The sequence below is a fragment of the Syngnathoides biaculeatus genome, chromosome 10 (genome assembly GCF_019802595.1).
Source record: "Syngnathoides biaculeatus isolate LvHL_M chromosome 10, ASM1980259v1, whole genome shotgun sequence".
Classification (NCBI taxonomy): domain Eukaryota; kingdom Metazoa; phylum Chordata; class Actinopteri; order Syngnathiformes; family Syngnathidae; genus Syngnathoides; species Syngnathoides biaculeatus.
The window spans coordinates 1,840,694-1,855,729 of NC_084649.1; the positions used below are offsets into that span (position 1 = coordinate 1,840,694).

At 41.3% G+C, this 15,036-nt stretch overlaps 1 protein-coding gene across 2 annotated transcripts in view; it reads right to left on the reverse strand.

The window, feature by feature from the left end:
- The window catches only part of LOC133507602 (contactin-4-like), a 242,846-nt gene that overhangs the window by 87,137 nt on the left and 140,673 nt on the right, over positions 1-15,036 (reverse strand). For both annotated transcript variants that reach the window (XM_061832828.1, XM_061832829.1), the window contains 2 exons: positions 11,678-11,780; positions 10,541-10,725 (listed from right to left, as the gene is read on the reverse strand). In XM_061832828.1, coding sequence (XP_061688812.1) covers positions 10,541-10,725; positions 11,678-11,780 — 288 coding nt within the window. The remainder of the gene's footprint in view (positions 1-10,540; positions 10,726-11,677; positions 11,781-15,036) is intronic.

Genomic DNA, 15,036 nt, shown 5'->3' on the forward strand with positions numbered 1-15,036 from the left:
CTCACCAAAATGGCGGCACCCATGAAAATTCGGAATTGCCGATAAAAATCTTCTCAAAAGACCATTAAATGATGTCGGATTAACCTCAAATTTTCAAGGTACAGTACATATGACATGACCTATCATATACATCGATAATCCAAATGACTGGGCTCCCCCTTTAAGTCGACAGTGATCTTTTCACCGGCTCGTTCTGCATTACCAAAACAATACAGCCAAACGTTCAGTGCTCCCTTCACACATAGGTCACTGAATCCTCTTCAGCATTTAGGTTGTCACCATTTACGAAACTATTTGCACCACTTTCCAGTTTCTATTGGACAGGATTAAAGATGGCTGTTGGATTTGATGCTAACAGCAGCAGAGACATCCCGTTTTAAATCTGCTGAGGGTACACTGGTCCATTTTATTCTTTCCCTTTCGGCTTGTCCCGTTAGGTGTTGCCAAAGCATGTCAGCCTTTTCAATGTAAGCCTGTCTTCTGCATTTTCCTCTCAAACACCAACTGCTCTCATGTAATCCCTCACTACATCCATCAACCTTCTCTTTAGTCTTCTTCAAGCTCTCTTATCTAACAGTTTGGATCTCATCTTTCAATCATTACAGTCACTGTGTCCTTCGGACGTGTCCCAACGATCACAGTCTGCTCTCTCTGTGTCTCAAAAACATTTCACGTTGCCCATCCCCCTGATGCGTTAATGTCTAATGTTACCCAGCCTGGTCACTCCCAGAGCGGACCTCAACGTATTTATTTCTACCACCTCCAGGTCCACTTCCTGTTGTCTCTTCAGTGCCACTCTCTCTAATCCATACATCATGGCTGGCCTCACAACAGGAAAAAGGTACAACCACAAACCACTAAGAAAGTAACACTAATAGTAACAAAAGAAAGAAAAATAGGTGAACAGAAATGGAAAAGAGGAAATTGGGCATGTAGTTCCTGGGTTAAGATAAATTTGTGTGTGAATGTTTAATGTATTGAGTAAGAGCGAGAGAAAGTAAAATTGAGATTTCATGTGAAGCTAGTAATTTCCCCAAAATTATTCGGCACTGATGAACATCATATTGTAGTGTTCAAAATAATAGCAGTCCAATGTGACTGTAGAGCGGGAAGAGCAGAGGGGAGAGGACACATCTTGTTGTGCTCCAGTGCTGAGAGTGCGTGTGGAAAAGGTGGTTTCACCCAGTCTCACCTGATGTCTCCTGCCTGTCAAGAATTTGTAGAGCCACTTGTACACGGGAGGTGAAACATTGAGCAAGAGAAATTTGGAGGAGAGGAGTTCAGTGATGATGGTGTTAAACGCAGAGCTGTAGTTCATGAACAGGATCCTCGCATATGTTCCCTTGCTGTCGAAATGTTCAAGGATGAAGTGCAGACCCATGTTGATGGCACCATCCGCAGACCTGTTAGCTTTTTAGGCAGACTGCAGTGGGTCCAGCTGGAGACCAGTGACGCTCTTGAGGTGGTCCAGCACAAGGCGTTCAAAGGACTTCATGACCACAGATGTCAAGGCAACAGGCCTGTTGTCATTCAGAACTGAGACTGCTGCTTTTTTCGGGACTGGTATAATGGTGGAGCGTTTGAAGCAGTTTGGTACTTCACACAGTTGTAGAGACCTGTTGAAGATCTTTGTGAAGACAGGAGCAAGTTGAGGCAGGATGGGGACACAAGGTCTGGGCCTGGAGCTTTATTGATCTTTTGTTGTTTGAAAATCTGTCTAACGTCCCTTTCATGGATGTTAAACGGTGGAGTGGAAGGTGGTGCGGCTTGTGGTGCGGTTTGGTGGATGAGTGGAGTAGAAGGTTCTATTTCGAATCTGCAGTGAATGTTATTTAGGTCATCGGCTAACCTGCTGTTGTTTTCTACCAGGGGGGAACGTTGCTTGTAGTTTGTGAGCAATTGTAATCTCTCGATCTGTTTTGGAGTCATTAGTGTCAATATGTTTTTCCAGTTTAACTGCATAGTCTCTCTTTGCAATGTTAACTTCTTTAGTCAGCTGGTTTCTAGTGTGATTGTAGAGGGCCCTATCCTGACTCTGGTATGTGACCTCTTTAGCCTGGCAGAGTTGCCTAAGTCTGGCTGTAAGTTTTGTTGGTACACAGTTCTTCCCACAAAAACTGACATACGCGGTAACAATATCCGTGAATTCATCTAGGCTGCTCGCTAAATTTTCAAAGACACTCCAGTCTGTGCAGTCAGAGCAGCTTTGAATTTCTAATTCTGCTTCGTCGCTCCACTTTTTAACTGATTTTACCTCAGGCTTTGAGCAACTTAAGTACTTGCCTGTATGTAGGTATTAACTGGATTAAGCAGTGATCAGAGAAGCCTAGAGGAGCATGGGGAATTGCGCGATATGCGTGTTTAATAATATGAAAGAGGCGAATTCACATGGTGTGTAAAACAGCTTCCAGTTCAAGAACAACTACTCCAAAAGCGGGCTGCAGTGTGTACTAAGCTGTGTAACGTCGATGCACCATTAGATAAAGTGGACTAACCTGCAAGTTGAAACCAGACATTCACCTTTGACAAATGTATTTCTCAAATTAATTATGTTTTGTTGAACACTAATATACACTACATAGCCACCTCCATAAATGTATCATCAGGACCAATAGCCTTGCCATTTTTAATCATTTTCAGTGCCTTTCTAACTTCCTCCTTTCTAATAATTCCTCGGTCCACCATACATTCCTGTTTTACTCATCCTTCTCTCTCAACATCACTACATTCTTCTTTTACTCCACTCCTTTATTTCAGTTCATATTTCTGTTATTCTGATGATGAACACATTTTTTTGCCGTTTACTGTCATGACCTATCCAACTTAGGGTGCCAAATACGTCACAGGTCTCTTTATTTTTTCATCATCATTGAAGGTGTCCCTGCTTCCTTAGTTGGACAACAACAATACAAATACATTCATTGTTCCGGTTCCCTTTCACCAGTAGCAAATAACTGTGCTGCAAGCAGTAATAGCATGAAGGCTATTAATCATCTCTAGATAATCATTGCTATTACAATTAATACACTGTGCACTGCTTCATATATTCATATTGCTCACTTTACCTACTGTCCATGTATCACTCTCCCTCAATCCAGTTTGTCGAGGCAGAGGGCTGCTTTAGGATCTGTTTGAGTGCAATTCTAAACCTAATGCAGTTGTAAAGTGCATTGAGATAACTTTGCTTGGAAGTTGGGGCGTTATACATTTTGTCAATATAGCTCTGGTTACCCAAAACTTCTTGAAAGAAGTCATGAGAATTTAATCTAAAAAAATCCCCACGAATATTTGCAAATGGGCTTCATTATTTGTATTTGACAACATGAATTATTGTGAATATTTTCATCACACACAGAATAGTATTACTTTAATTTATTTTTGTCTCAGAGCCAGGCTCTCCTACTTTTTCAGCTAACTTGGATGTACAAGATATAACTTATCGATTCGCCCATTGGCTCTCACTGCTGACAAATATCTCAAAAGCTTAATTCAAAGCAGGCTCAAAATAACTTAACTTACTGATTTTTATCACCTAGCTGCAGACAGAATGAGAGGGAGGGATAGAGAGAGACAAAACACATCAAAATGAAAAAGGACCTGGAGATCTTTATGACCAGCCTTAGCGGATCAGTGTGTGCTCCTGGGTTGTTAAAGGGAAAAAACTGAGTTTCCAGTAAAGTTCTGAACAATGGCAAATTGCTGAATATCCCTTTCTGACAGCTGACAGTTTGACTTGAGGGGAGAAAATAAGAAAGAAAGCTAGGAAAAACATCCTGGTTTGGTTAAGGTGTACAACTTATGCCTTGGAAATCTGAGGATGGTAAAACAAAATTCAAGTGCTGTAGTACTATGTATATGATATAAAATAATAAAAAAAAATGAAAAACATGGTAATTACTTTGGGAAAAACAATTTACATTATGTCGTACCGTAGTTGTGTTTATTTTTGGAGGGACATTAAATTGATTATTGCTTATCTTTTGTGAAAATGCTTCCGTCTAATCATTGTTTAATACCCTTGGAAAGCCATATATAGTATATTTATTAATCACGTCCTCACTGACAAAGAACGTGCCTTGATGGTTAAGCGGTGTGTGCACATGTAAAATGTGCCAACTCTTTACTCTCTATGCCATAAAATGTTCTAATATGGTAATGGTAATGACTTTGATTTTGTGTTCTATTAGTGGCTTTAAATTAATTAACAAAGAAATATGATACACTAGCTGTTTTAAAATTGAAACAAAAGATAAAACCGGCCAGGTACATTAGTAGTGTCAAAAAAACAAAACAAAAAAAACAGTCAGAGCAGTTTGGAATCTTCTCCCTGGTCGGTTGTCAGCCAACGTGGTCATGTTGTTCACTTTGGCAAGTACAACATGCCCAAACAATCTCAAGTGTTGAGTTAAGGTCAGCAGATATTGTTGGCATCTACACTCTTTGTACTCTCATATGTGGGAGGTAGTCTGAGATAAACACAGCTCTGTGTGGCAAATGGGTAATATTGGATTGGCAATGGTTTCCGAATCTCATCTCACTATTGCTTTGCATTAAAATGACATGCTATATAAAATACACATGAATGTGATTTCACTCTGTTTTCATCAATTGTGTTCTAATATTAAAGTGTGTAACGTGGTCAACACCACCCGTTAATTTATATCAGTCGTTCATATTTGGGATGCTGAAATCATTATCGGGCCAAGTGCCCCCAGGCCCTCAACCATTGAATCTTGGTAATATGAGAATAGAAGTCAACGCTTTCAGACACTGCTCTCCAGTGTTGTACCTCAACGAGTTCAATGAATGAAAATAAGTGAAATTAGTTCATATTTTGGGCAAACATGAACTGAAGTTAGTCCCCGTTACCATCACACCTGTGATCATGAAATGCGTTAAGAAATTGATTTTCAAGCACATACGTGACTGTTTCCCCCATCTTTGGCTCTGCTCCCACCAGTTTGCATATAGGGCGAATAGATCAACAGAGGACACCATCGCCATAGCTCTGCACAATGTGCTGTGCCACCTGGAATAATCACAGAGCTACGCTAGGGTGCTCTTTGTGGATTATGGCCCAGCCTTTCACACAGTTTTACCGGACATTCTGTTGACGAGACATCTTGGGCCTCCATCCTTGATCCAGGTGCATATGAGAGGATCATATGCACCTGGATCAAGGACTTTTTGACAAAAAGACCCCAGACTGTGAGAATCGGCTCTCACCTTTCCTCTACCGACAAACTGAGCATCAGATCACCACAGGGCTGCTTAGCCACCTCCTGTACTGTCTCTACACCGCACCCCAGTCCACAACAATAACCATTGTCAAATCTGCTGATGACACAATAGTGGTCGGTCTGATCTCAAAGGGAGACAAGGCAGGCTACAGAGACAAGGTTCAGAACCTCACAAACGTGTTCAGACAACATTCTTGCACTGAACACTACAAAAACAAAGGAGATCATTGTGGACTTCAGGAGGAACAAAACTGAACTGCCTCCGCTCTTCATCAACAGCCAGCGTGTGGAGAGAGTCCGTACATTCAGGTTCCTGAAAGTGTTTATGTCTGAGGACCTCTCTTGGACAGACAATATCACATCGGTCATAAAGAAGATTCAATAGCATCTCCACTTCCTGAGGGTCTTCAGGAAAAAACACTTGGACTCAAAGTTGTGGCTAGCCTTCTACCGTTCATCCACTGAGAGACTGCTGACGTACAGTGTTTCTGTTTGGCACGGGAGCTGCACAAAGGCAGAAAAAACAAGGCTCCAGAGGACAATCAAAGCAACACAGAAGATCATCAGCTGCCCTCTCCCCTCCGTGGCAGACATTTATTCCTCTCTGTGCCTCAGCAGAGCTTGGAACATTATTAAGAACACTACACATCCTGGTTCTCAATTGTTTGAGCTCCTGCCATCTGTAATGTGGTACAGATGCACAAAAGCAAGAAGCAATGGATTGAGAAATGTTTATTTTCAGAGAGCCATCACCATCTTTAACCGTGCTATTAATCAATATGTGAAGCCATGCTGATTTCAACAACCGGTGTAATATATTTTATGCATTCCATTTTAGATATCTTACTTTTTAATCTATTTTATGTATTTATTTAACAATAAAGGCATTCTATTCTATCCATTTTCTTCACCACTTATCCTCACGAGGGTTGCGGGGAGTGCTGGAGCCTATCCCAGCTGTCAACAGGCAGGAGGCAGGGTACACCCTGAACTGGTTGCCAGCCAATCGCAGGGCACATTGAGACAAAGAGCCAGACTCACAATCACACCTAGGGGCAATTTAGAGTGTCAAATTAATGTTGGATGTTTTTGGAATGTGGGAGGAAACCGAAATGCCCGGAGGAAACCCTTGCAGGCACGGGGAGGACATGCAAACTTCACACAGGTGAGTCTGGGATTGAAACCAGGACCTCAGAACTGTGAGCCCAACGCTTTACCATCTGAGCCACCTTGCCGCCTATTCTATTCTATTCTATTCTATTCTATCTATTCTATTCTATTCTATTCTATTCTATTTCTGTCTGATGAACATTATTCAGAACGTGCTCATTATGCCATCTTTTAAAAGACTGAGTACGGTTTTTTTTCATTCAAACATGCCAGCTTTTGTTGACACTTGCAAGACAAAACCTATCTGAACACATTATACAAGCCTTTATATGTCGGGGATGGCAACTGCCATTCATGTTAAAATTCAGCATACATATTGCAGCAGCCTGTGTGTGGGAGCTACATTCAGCAACACTGCATGAATGAGAGTGAATGGGTGATTTTGTAACATTTCATTGTAAAAATGGATTACAGTACTAGGAAACTTATTTGTTCCAGAACATTTTCATTAAAACATGGTGCGATTACACGGTCATAATTCAGAATTTATTTTTCAAAATGTAATAATAGAATATACACAATATTTTACCAATTTAGTCAACAAAAGTTGCAAGGAATACAAAGTTATGAATATCATTACATCCTTGCTCCTGTGATATTGTGGTGTATTTGCAGATTGAGGACAAACGTCCTGTTTTTGGTGCCTCATTTAAACATCTATGAAAGTAATACAGTTTTTCTCATGTTTTTCAAATCATAGGGTGAAGGCTGCAGCTGACAATTGTGAATTGAATGGGCGGAAACAATGCGGAAATTCAATATCTGTATTTTGAGAGAAATAGCCTGTCAGGAACATTAAAAAAAACAAAACAACTATGAACTGGTTCATTTTTGAAACAGTGAACTTAGTTCAATTTTTTAATTGTGATCTAGGAACTCAACGGTAGCAGTGAACTGAACTTTGTACCACTTTACATCGGAAAAGAACTTTACTAAAATTGTTGCTCTTGCTCACACTCGTTTATATTTCCCACATGCATGCGCGCAGTCTAATAAAAACTCATTCAAAAACATTTGCACCTCTTCCCTATGTGACACATGGAGAGATGATTTCAAAATAAAAGCAACAGCTTCATTTGACTTTTTATTTTGACTTCGTAAGATTGTGAGGGGCGGCACGGTGGATCAGGTGGTAAAGCGTTGGCCTCACAGTTCTGAGGTCCCGGGTTCAATCCCGGACCCACCTGTGTGGAGCTTAATGTTCTACCTGTGCCTGCATTCTACATACCAAAAACATGCAACATTAATTGAACACTCTAAATTGTCCCTAGGTGTGATTGTGAGTTTGGCTGTTTTTCTCTATGTGTCCTGCGATTGGCTGGCAACCAGTTCAGGGTGTACCCCGCCTACTGCCCGTTGACAGCTGGGATAGGCTCCAGCACTCCCGTGACCTTTATGAGGATAAGCAGCTAAGAAAATGGATGGATAGATGGATGGATGGAAGATTGTAAGGGTCGATGAGAGAGTGTGGATGGGCTGGATATGGAATACAAGGAATGTTATACCCAGGTTTGCTCTAAGCATTAGGGTTATGCTTAGGGTTCTTAGTGTTAGTTCCGGTTAGTATTCATCATGTTCTTCCCTTCAATTCCACACCTTAAGCAATCAGCCAACTTATATAGGCAGAATATGGACTCCTTACTGAACATAACGTTCCTCCACATGCTCAAATTCCAGTGAAAGTGTTCCAGAGCAAAAGATACTCATGACAGGTCAAGATTGGCTTGGTACTGTCTCTTCTGGTCACTGATGGCATAGTTGTGCACAAGCCTGACTTTGGTGCAGGCAGCGTGGGATCCATTCCCGTTCAGTGATGGTGTCGATATCTGCCTCCGACTAACTCGCGACCAGTTCAGGGTGTAGTCCGCCTTTCACCCGAATGTAGCTGGGATAGGCTTCGGCTCTCCCAAGACCCTTGTGAGGATAAACGGCTTGGATAATGGATGGATGTCTCTTTTCTATGTGTCTGGGAAGACAGCCATAAGCCATTTCAAAGACAAGCCATGGTTCAGAAAGGGTGTGGAATAGTTCTTTTGTTTTTCTTTTCCCCCCCAGATGTTACTTGTTCACTTGCATCCCCTATTTTACTGGAACTTGGACCTCAATTTGGATTGTCTTCTATTTGAGCTCTTGCCAAATAATGTACTATAATCTATTACATTTATGGAAAATGAGATTGAAGGTGGCCCTTTGCACAGGACTTGAGATTGCACAAATGTGGTATATGACTCTTGGAGGAGACACCGAATTGCCACTTTAACAGGGCCCATGCTAACAGTATCTGGGGTGGGTGTGGGGTAGGGATAACTACTTCTGGGGGATTATACTCCTCAGCCACCCCGATAAGGTCTTTTCAGGAGTGCTGGAAAGGAGGGTCTGTCGGGAAGTAGAACCTCAGTTTCAGTTGAGGCAATGTGGTTTTCGTCCTGGCTGTGGAACAGAGGACCAGCTCTACATCCTTGGCAGAATCCTCAAGGGTGCATGGGAGTTCACCCAACCAGTCTACATATGTTTTGTGGACTTGTGGAAGACATTCGGCTGTGTCCCTCGGGGAGTCCTGTGGGTGGTTCTTCAGGAGTATGGGGTAAGGAACCTCGTGATATGGGCTCTTCGGTCGCTGTATGACCTGTATCAGAGTTTGGTCCACATTGCCGGCAGATAAGTTGGACACATTTGTGCTGAGAGTTGGACTCCACCAAGGCTACCCTTTGTCACTGATTTTGTTCATAACTTTTATGGATACAATCTCTAGGCATGGTCGAGGCATGGAGGGTGTCTGGTTCGCTGGCTTCAGCATTGCATCTCCTCTCTAAGCAGATGATGTGGTTCTCTCGGCTTCATCAAGCTGTGATCTCCAACTCTCAGTGGTGCGGTTCGCAGCCGAGTGTGAACACCTCCAAATCAGAGACCGTGATCCTCAGTCAGAAATGTGTGACATGCCCTCTCTGGGTTGGGGATGAGATCCTGCTCCAACTGGATGAGTTCAAGTATGTTGGGGTCTTGTTCACGAGTGAGGGAAGAATGGAGTGGGAGATCGACAGGTAGATTGGTGCAGCGTTTGCAGTGATCCGGAGTTTGTTTCAGTCCATTGTGATAAAGTAGGAGGTAATTTGAAAGGTGACACTCTCAATTTATCATTCTATCTATGTTCCTCCACTTACCTATGGTCACGAGCTGTGGGTTGTGACTGAAAGAACAAGATCCCGGATACAAGCGGCCGAAAAGAGTTTCCTCCACAAGGGTGAGAAGCTGAGCCTTGCAGTGTTGAGCCACTCCTCCTCCGTATTGAGAGGAGCCAGATGACGTGGTTGGGGCATCTGATCTGGATGCCTCCTGGACGCCTCCATGCTGAAGTGTTCAGGGCACATCCCACCGGAAAAAGACCCCGGGGACGACCCAGGATATGCTGGAGGGACTATGTCTCTCGGCGTGGTCTGGGAAAACCTTGGGATCCCTCCGGAAGGGCTGGATGAAGTGGCTGGGTAAAGGGAAATCTCGGTATTTTTGCTAAAGCTACTGCCCCTACAGCTCGACCTGGAGAAATGGTAGAAGATGGATGGATGGATGGATGGATGGATGGATGGATGGATAAATCTATCCAGCTCAAGCTTGAAAATTAAAGTTTTTGTATTGTTATTGTTTTTTTATACAAAGTAGCTGAAATCTGTAGGGGAGAATGTTCAACTATTGCATTATTCACAACAATGGGTGGGTCCTGTCCTGTCATTCCAGATGCTTTGGGGAAGATTATGTCCCTGACATATGTGCTACTGCTCTATGTATAGTGCTTTTAATAGCTTTCATTTCCATTGAAGTTGGAAAAATGTCAATCATGATGCCATCTGGTGGAACCCAATAGCTCACCATCAAGGTCATAGGCAAGGGCTCAGTTTCATCCACATAACTCCTTTTAATCTGGATCAAAATAGTAGAGGCATCATGACTGACAGTCTTTAATCATTTTGATGTGCTGTTAAAATAAACCTCTCTTCTCATGTAAGCCACGCGGGACATACTGCAAGTGTCTAGTGTTGCTGCTGTTTAGTTGATGCAGGTCTGAGAGATAATAAAAGCATTTCATGCTGGTCATGTACTGTATGTGTCGCAGGATCACCAGAACCAGAACCTACCATAAAATGAAAGCTTTCCCTTGACTGTGTTCATTCCCCTGGAATTCTCTGCTATACACTCATATGTGCCAGCATCCTCCTGTTGGAAGTATGGGATTTCCAGAACAGCACTTGCTTTCCTTATGTCCACTTTCCTGGGGAAAGGTACGCCATCCACCTTTCTCCAGTTTATCGAAGGAACTGGGCTGGTGAGAAGAGAGACAGGAATTTTGGATTGAAGTTATTAAAGTGAATAAAAAAAAATACATAAAATCATAAAAAACTCACCACTACATTAGATATCTTAAAATATTTATTTCCCAAGAAACAACAGGTGTCTGCTTTTTTTGGTTATTCCATGTCCATGATTGTTGTTGTTATTTTCTGTATTTGAAGAATTATTACATCTATTACAAAAGACTACATGTAGTGGAGTTACAGTGTTTAGCCTAAATTTGTTTCGTGAAATTGACACAATTTAAACATTATTCTGTTATTATTTATCAAGTCATTCCTTCAAATGTTCCTTAATATACTGCAACTCAACCAAAAACATTTTTTCTATGTTGGAAAATGAAAATACATTCAGTCATTTGATATTAGTGGATTTGATGGTCTTTACTTATGCATATATGTGTGCGTATGTGCGTGTGTGTGCGTGTGTGTGTGCGTGTGCATACTTAGGTTTCACTAGGATCGGGAGCATCTGCAATTTTGTTGAAATAGAAGGCAAGAACATGAATTGTATAGTCAGCTTTTCTCTGGCATTTTCAGGATCAATGTGTCCTTGGTCACATTAACTTGTGTTATATATTCATACAAAAGGTTTAAGAGCTTAATTGGTCTTTCATTCCCATCTGAATTTAAAACTGCAGGAATTACCTTTGACCCCATTGAGTTAAAGTCAGACATTTTTACTTTAATAATATTATCTAGTGGTGCAGTTTGGGTTTCCATTCCATTGAAAAAAAATAACTTTTTATTCCAACTGAGGCTTATAAATGCTTCTATCTCAGCCATGCGATCTTGACTTGAGATACACGAGAATAGCAGCTGAGATGGAAAAATGCAAAAGAAAACTTGCAGATAACTTTCGAGTAAGATTTTTCCTTTGGTGTGCAAATGACAATGCTTTTCCTGATGCAAGTGTTGCCTTACTTTCCCAGTGCAAAGCATTCCAGCTTGACTGTGGATCCTTTGGCAACATGAACAACCTCAGGAAACTGAACTTCAATCTTTGGCTCATATTCACCCATCACACCTGGAAGAAAATTGCAAATTGGTAAAACCTTTGTGTTGTACATTAGATAGCCCAAAAAAAGTTTAAAACATGCATACCAAAAAAAAAAAAAAACAACAACTCAAGAAAATAATCTCTACTGACAAGCAGTGATTGCTCTTGGTAACCTTTGAAAACCCTTTCATACACAGTCTGTTTTCTATAAAATGAAATGTTCTTCAACCACCGACTGTGATCTAAGCGGAAGAAACCCGCTTTGCTCACAGCACTGTCACATATAGCTCTTTCATTGAAAATAATGACAAAAATGAGACAAAAATATAACTCCGCAGCAGATATGTGGCGCAAGTTTGACAGTTCTTGAACAAATTGAGCTTTTGCATTCCAATGAAGTTCATCTGTTGTAGTTCTAACCATTATGAACCATAGAATGTTCCGATTAAACCCCGGGGGAGCTGTCAATGTGTCAACAAAGCATCCCATTTACTGTCTGTGAAGCGGCTCTAACGGAAGAAAATATTCTTTTTGTGCAGGTGAATATTCTTTGGACAAAGAGAGGGTTCCGACAATATACTCTGTATATTATATTGAACCAATTTACATATTTTTTTTGGGAGAGATTGTTATCTTGAGTTGCAAGCAGCAGCAAGTGAGTTCTTTCCCCCCCAAAATAGTAAAATCCGCTATATCTCAATAGTCACGTGACCAACAGGGAAAACAATGACTGCCTTCCTGTACATGCTCCAGTAACGATAATCTATTCATACCAGAGGTGAGCAAACTACGGCCCGAGGGCCCGTTGCCCATTTCAATCCGGCCCGCCATTCATTGGAATAGAATTGTCTGAATAATACCAAAATCATGACTACATTCATTGGACCTTGTCTGAAATCTCAAATGGTTCCACCAGGTGGTAGGAGGGCCTGTCAGACATTGAGATGACTTTGGCTTTTTTGATTCTACTCTACTTCAACTCTGAACACTTCAACCACTAGGAGTAGACCAGAGATAAGAAAAACCAACAGTGAATACTGAGCAGTGATTTAGACACTTTAGGAAAGAGAGAAGTAACGCATTATTACTTATGGATCCATAGTATTTCCCAGCAAAGCATAACTGAATGGTGATGGTATGAAGGTTGATAATCCAACATCCATCCATCCATTTTCTTAACCGCTTATACTCACAAGGGTCGCAGGAATGCTGGAGCCCATCCCAGCTGTCATCAGGCAGAAGGCGCGGTACACCCTGAACTGGTTACCAGCCAATTTACATGTATTTTGCAAATTACAAAATTTGCTATGTGAATAGCTGAATGAAAGCAATTGGGAGGTTACTGTTGAATCTACAATGCATAGTGTCAGATGCAATGCCATAAAAGTGTATAGTAATGCACGATTTCACTATCACTACACTATTTTGATTTTCCTTTGTAAAATCTGTATTTTTTGTTGTTACTTTTTAAATGAACACATCAATATAGTTTTACTACTATTAAGTGCATAATGCATGTGGGTCATCCTGACATGCATGGTCATAAATGGGTTATGCAAGTTAAGTACTGTCTAACTGAAGGATTTACAATACTTACCTTGAATAATATTTAGAATGAAAAGTGAGAACATTTTAAAACACTTTAAACACAGAACACTTTATTGTAGTCCATACTGTGAGCCGGTTTAACGCACTGCACAGATGACATCGCCTAAGTAAGACCTTTTACCCTCCATCAATCATCCCAGAGCTTTGCTAGTTGAACAGTTTCGTAATCTTTTCTTGGGTGGGAGTAATGGTGTGTGTGCCTTTATGCCCCAATATCAAACTGCCACTTACTTTCATATTTTCATATATGCACGTGCAAACTCTTTCACATTCACAGTTTCCATCCATCCATCCATCCATCCATCCATCCATCCATCCATCCATCCATCCATCCATCCATCCATCTATTAGTTAAGAGTCTTTAGAGAAGTGTACTCGGAATAATATACTCGTTTGTTTAGGGACTTGCGATACTGTGTTGTCATTTCAATTATGCACTAAGGTGCAGCTTTAACACTAACAAGAAACCCGCTTTGCTCACAGCTTTGTACACCACTGCTGATAATGGAGCCAGTGGCTCCAATCATTTTTTCAATAGATTTATACAGTACATTCTTGTTCTTTTCCTTTTTGTTTGTCCCGTTAAGGGTCGCCACAGCGTGTCATCTTTTTCCATCAAAGCCTATCTCATGAATCGTCCTCTCTAACACCCACTGTCTTCATGTCCTCTCTCACAATATCGATCAACCTTTTCTTTGGTCTTCCTCTCGCGGTTTTGCCTGCCAGCTCCATCCTCAGCACCCCTCTACCAATATATATTCACTCTCTCGCCTCTGAACATGTCCAAACAACCTAAGTCTGGTCTCTTTAACCTTGTGTCCAAAACATCCAACTTTGGCTGTCCCTCTAATGAGCTCATTTCTCACCTTATCCAACCTGTTCACTCCAAGTGAGAACCTCAGCATCTTCATTTCTGCTACCTAGTTCTGCTTCCTGTTGTTTCTTCAGTGCCTCTTCAGTCTCTCTAATCCATATATCATGGCCGGCCTCACCACTGTTTTAAAAACTTTGCCCTTCATCCCAGTGGAGAATCTTCCTTCACAAGATTTATACAGTACATTCATAGTTATTTTTCATGACATACATTTGTCCTCATTGTTTTCCGTGAGTAGTTTATATTTGTCCAAATATCAATGGACTCTTTGTGGAATTGTGCAATCTTGATGGTCTGATTTGGGCCCAGGATTCGTGTCCACCTCATTACAGAAGAGTTCATCCATGAAGCTACTCCTTTTCATTTGGTGTGACACTTCAGAACCTCCTTAATGCTGTGATTCAAATTTTGTTACACAAATACCCATAGAAATGGAGGAAACAAGCCAATTTCAGGTTTTTGATTTGGTGACGCGTATGCTATCAGGATAGCCACCTGAGTGACTATGAAAGTTAATTTAGATCCCGATCACAGATGTCCCGAAGTGGAATGAATCCACAGGACAATAATCAATGTTCAAGCAGACAGGTAGAAGTGTGGTGGTAATTGTCTCATAACAACCTTGAACAGCTAAATCCAGCTGCAGCCAGAGTCCCTGTAATCTGGGGTATATATTGTGTATATATGCAGTGAAGAAAATAAGAATTTTAACACCCTGCTATATTGCAAGTTCTCCCACTTAGAAATCATGGAAGGGTCTAAAATTTTCATCGTGGGTGCATGTCCAGTGTGAGAGAAATA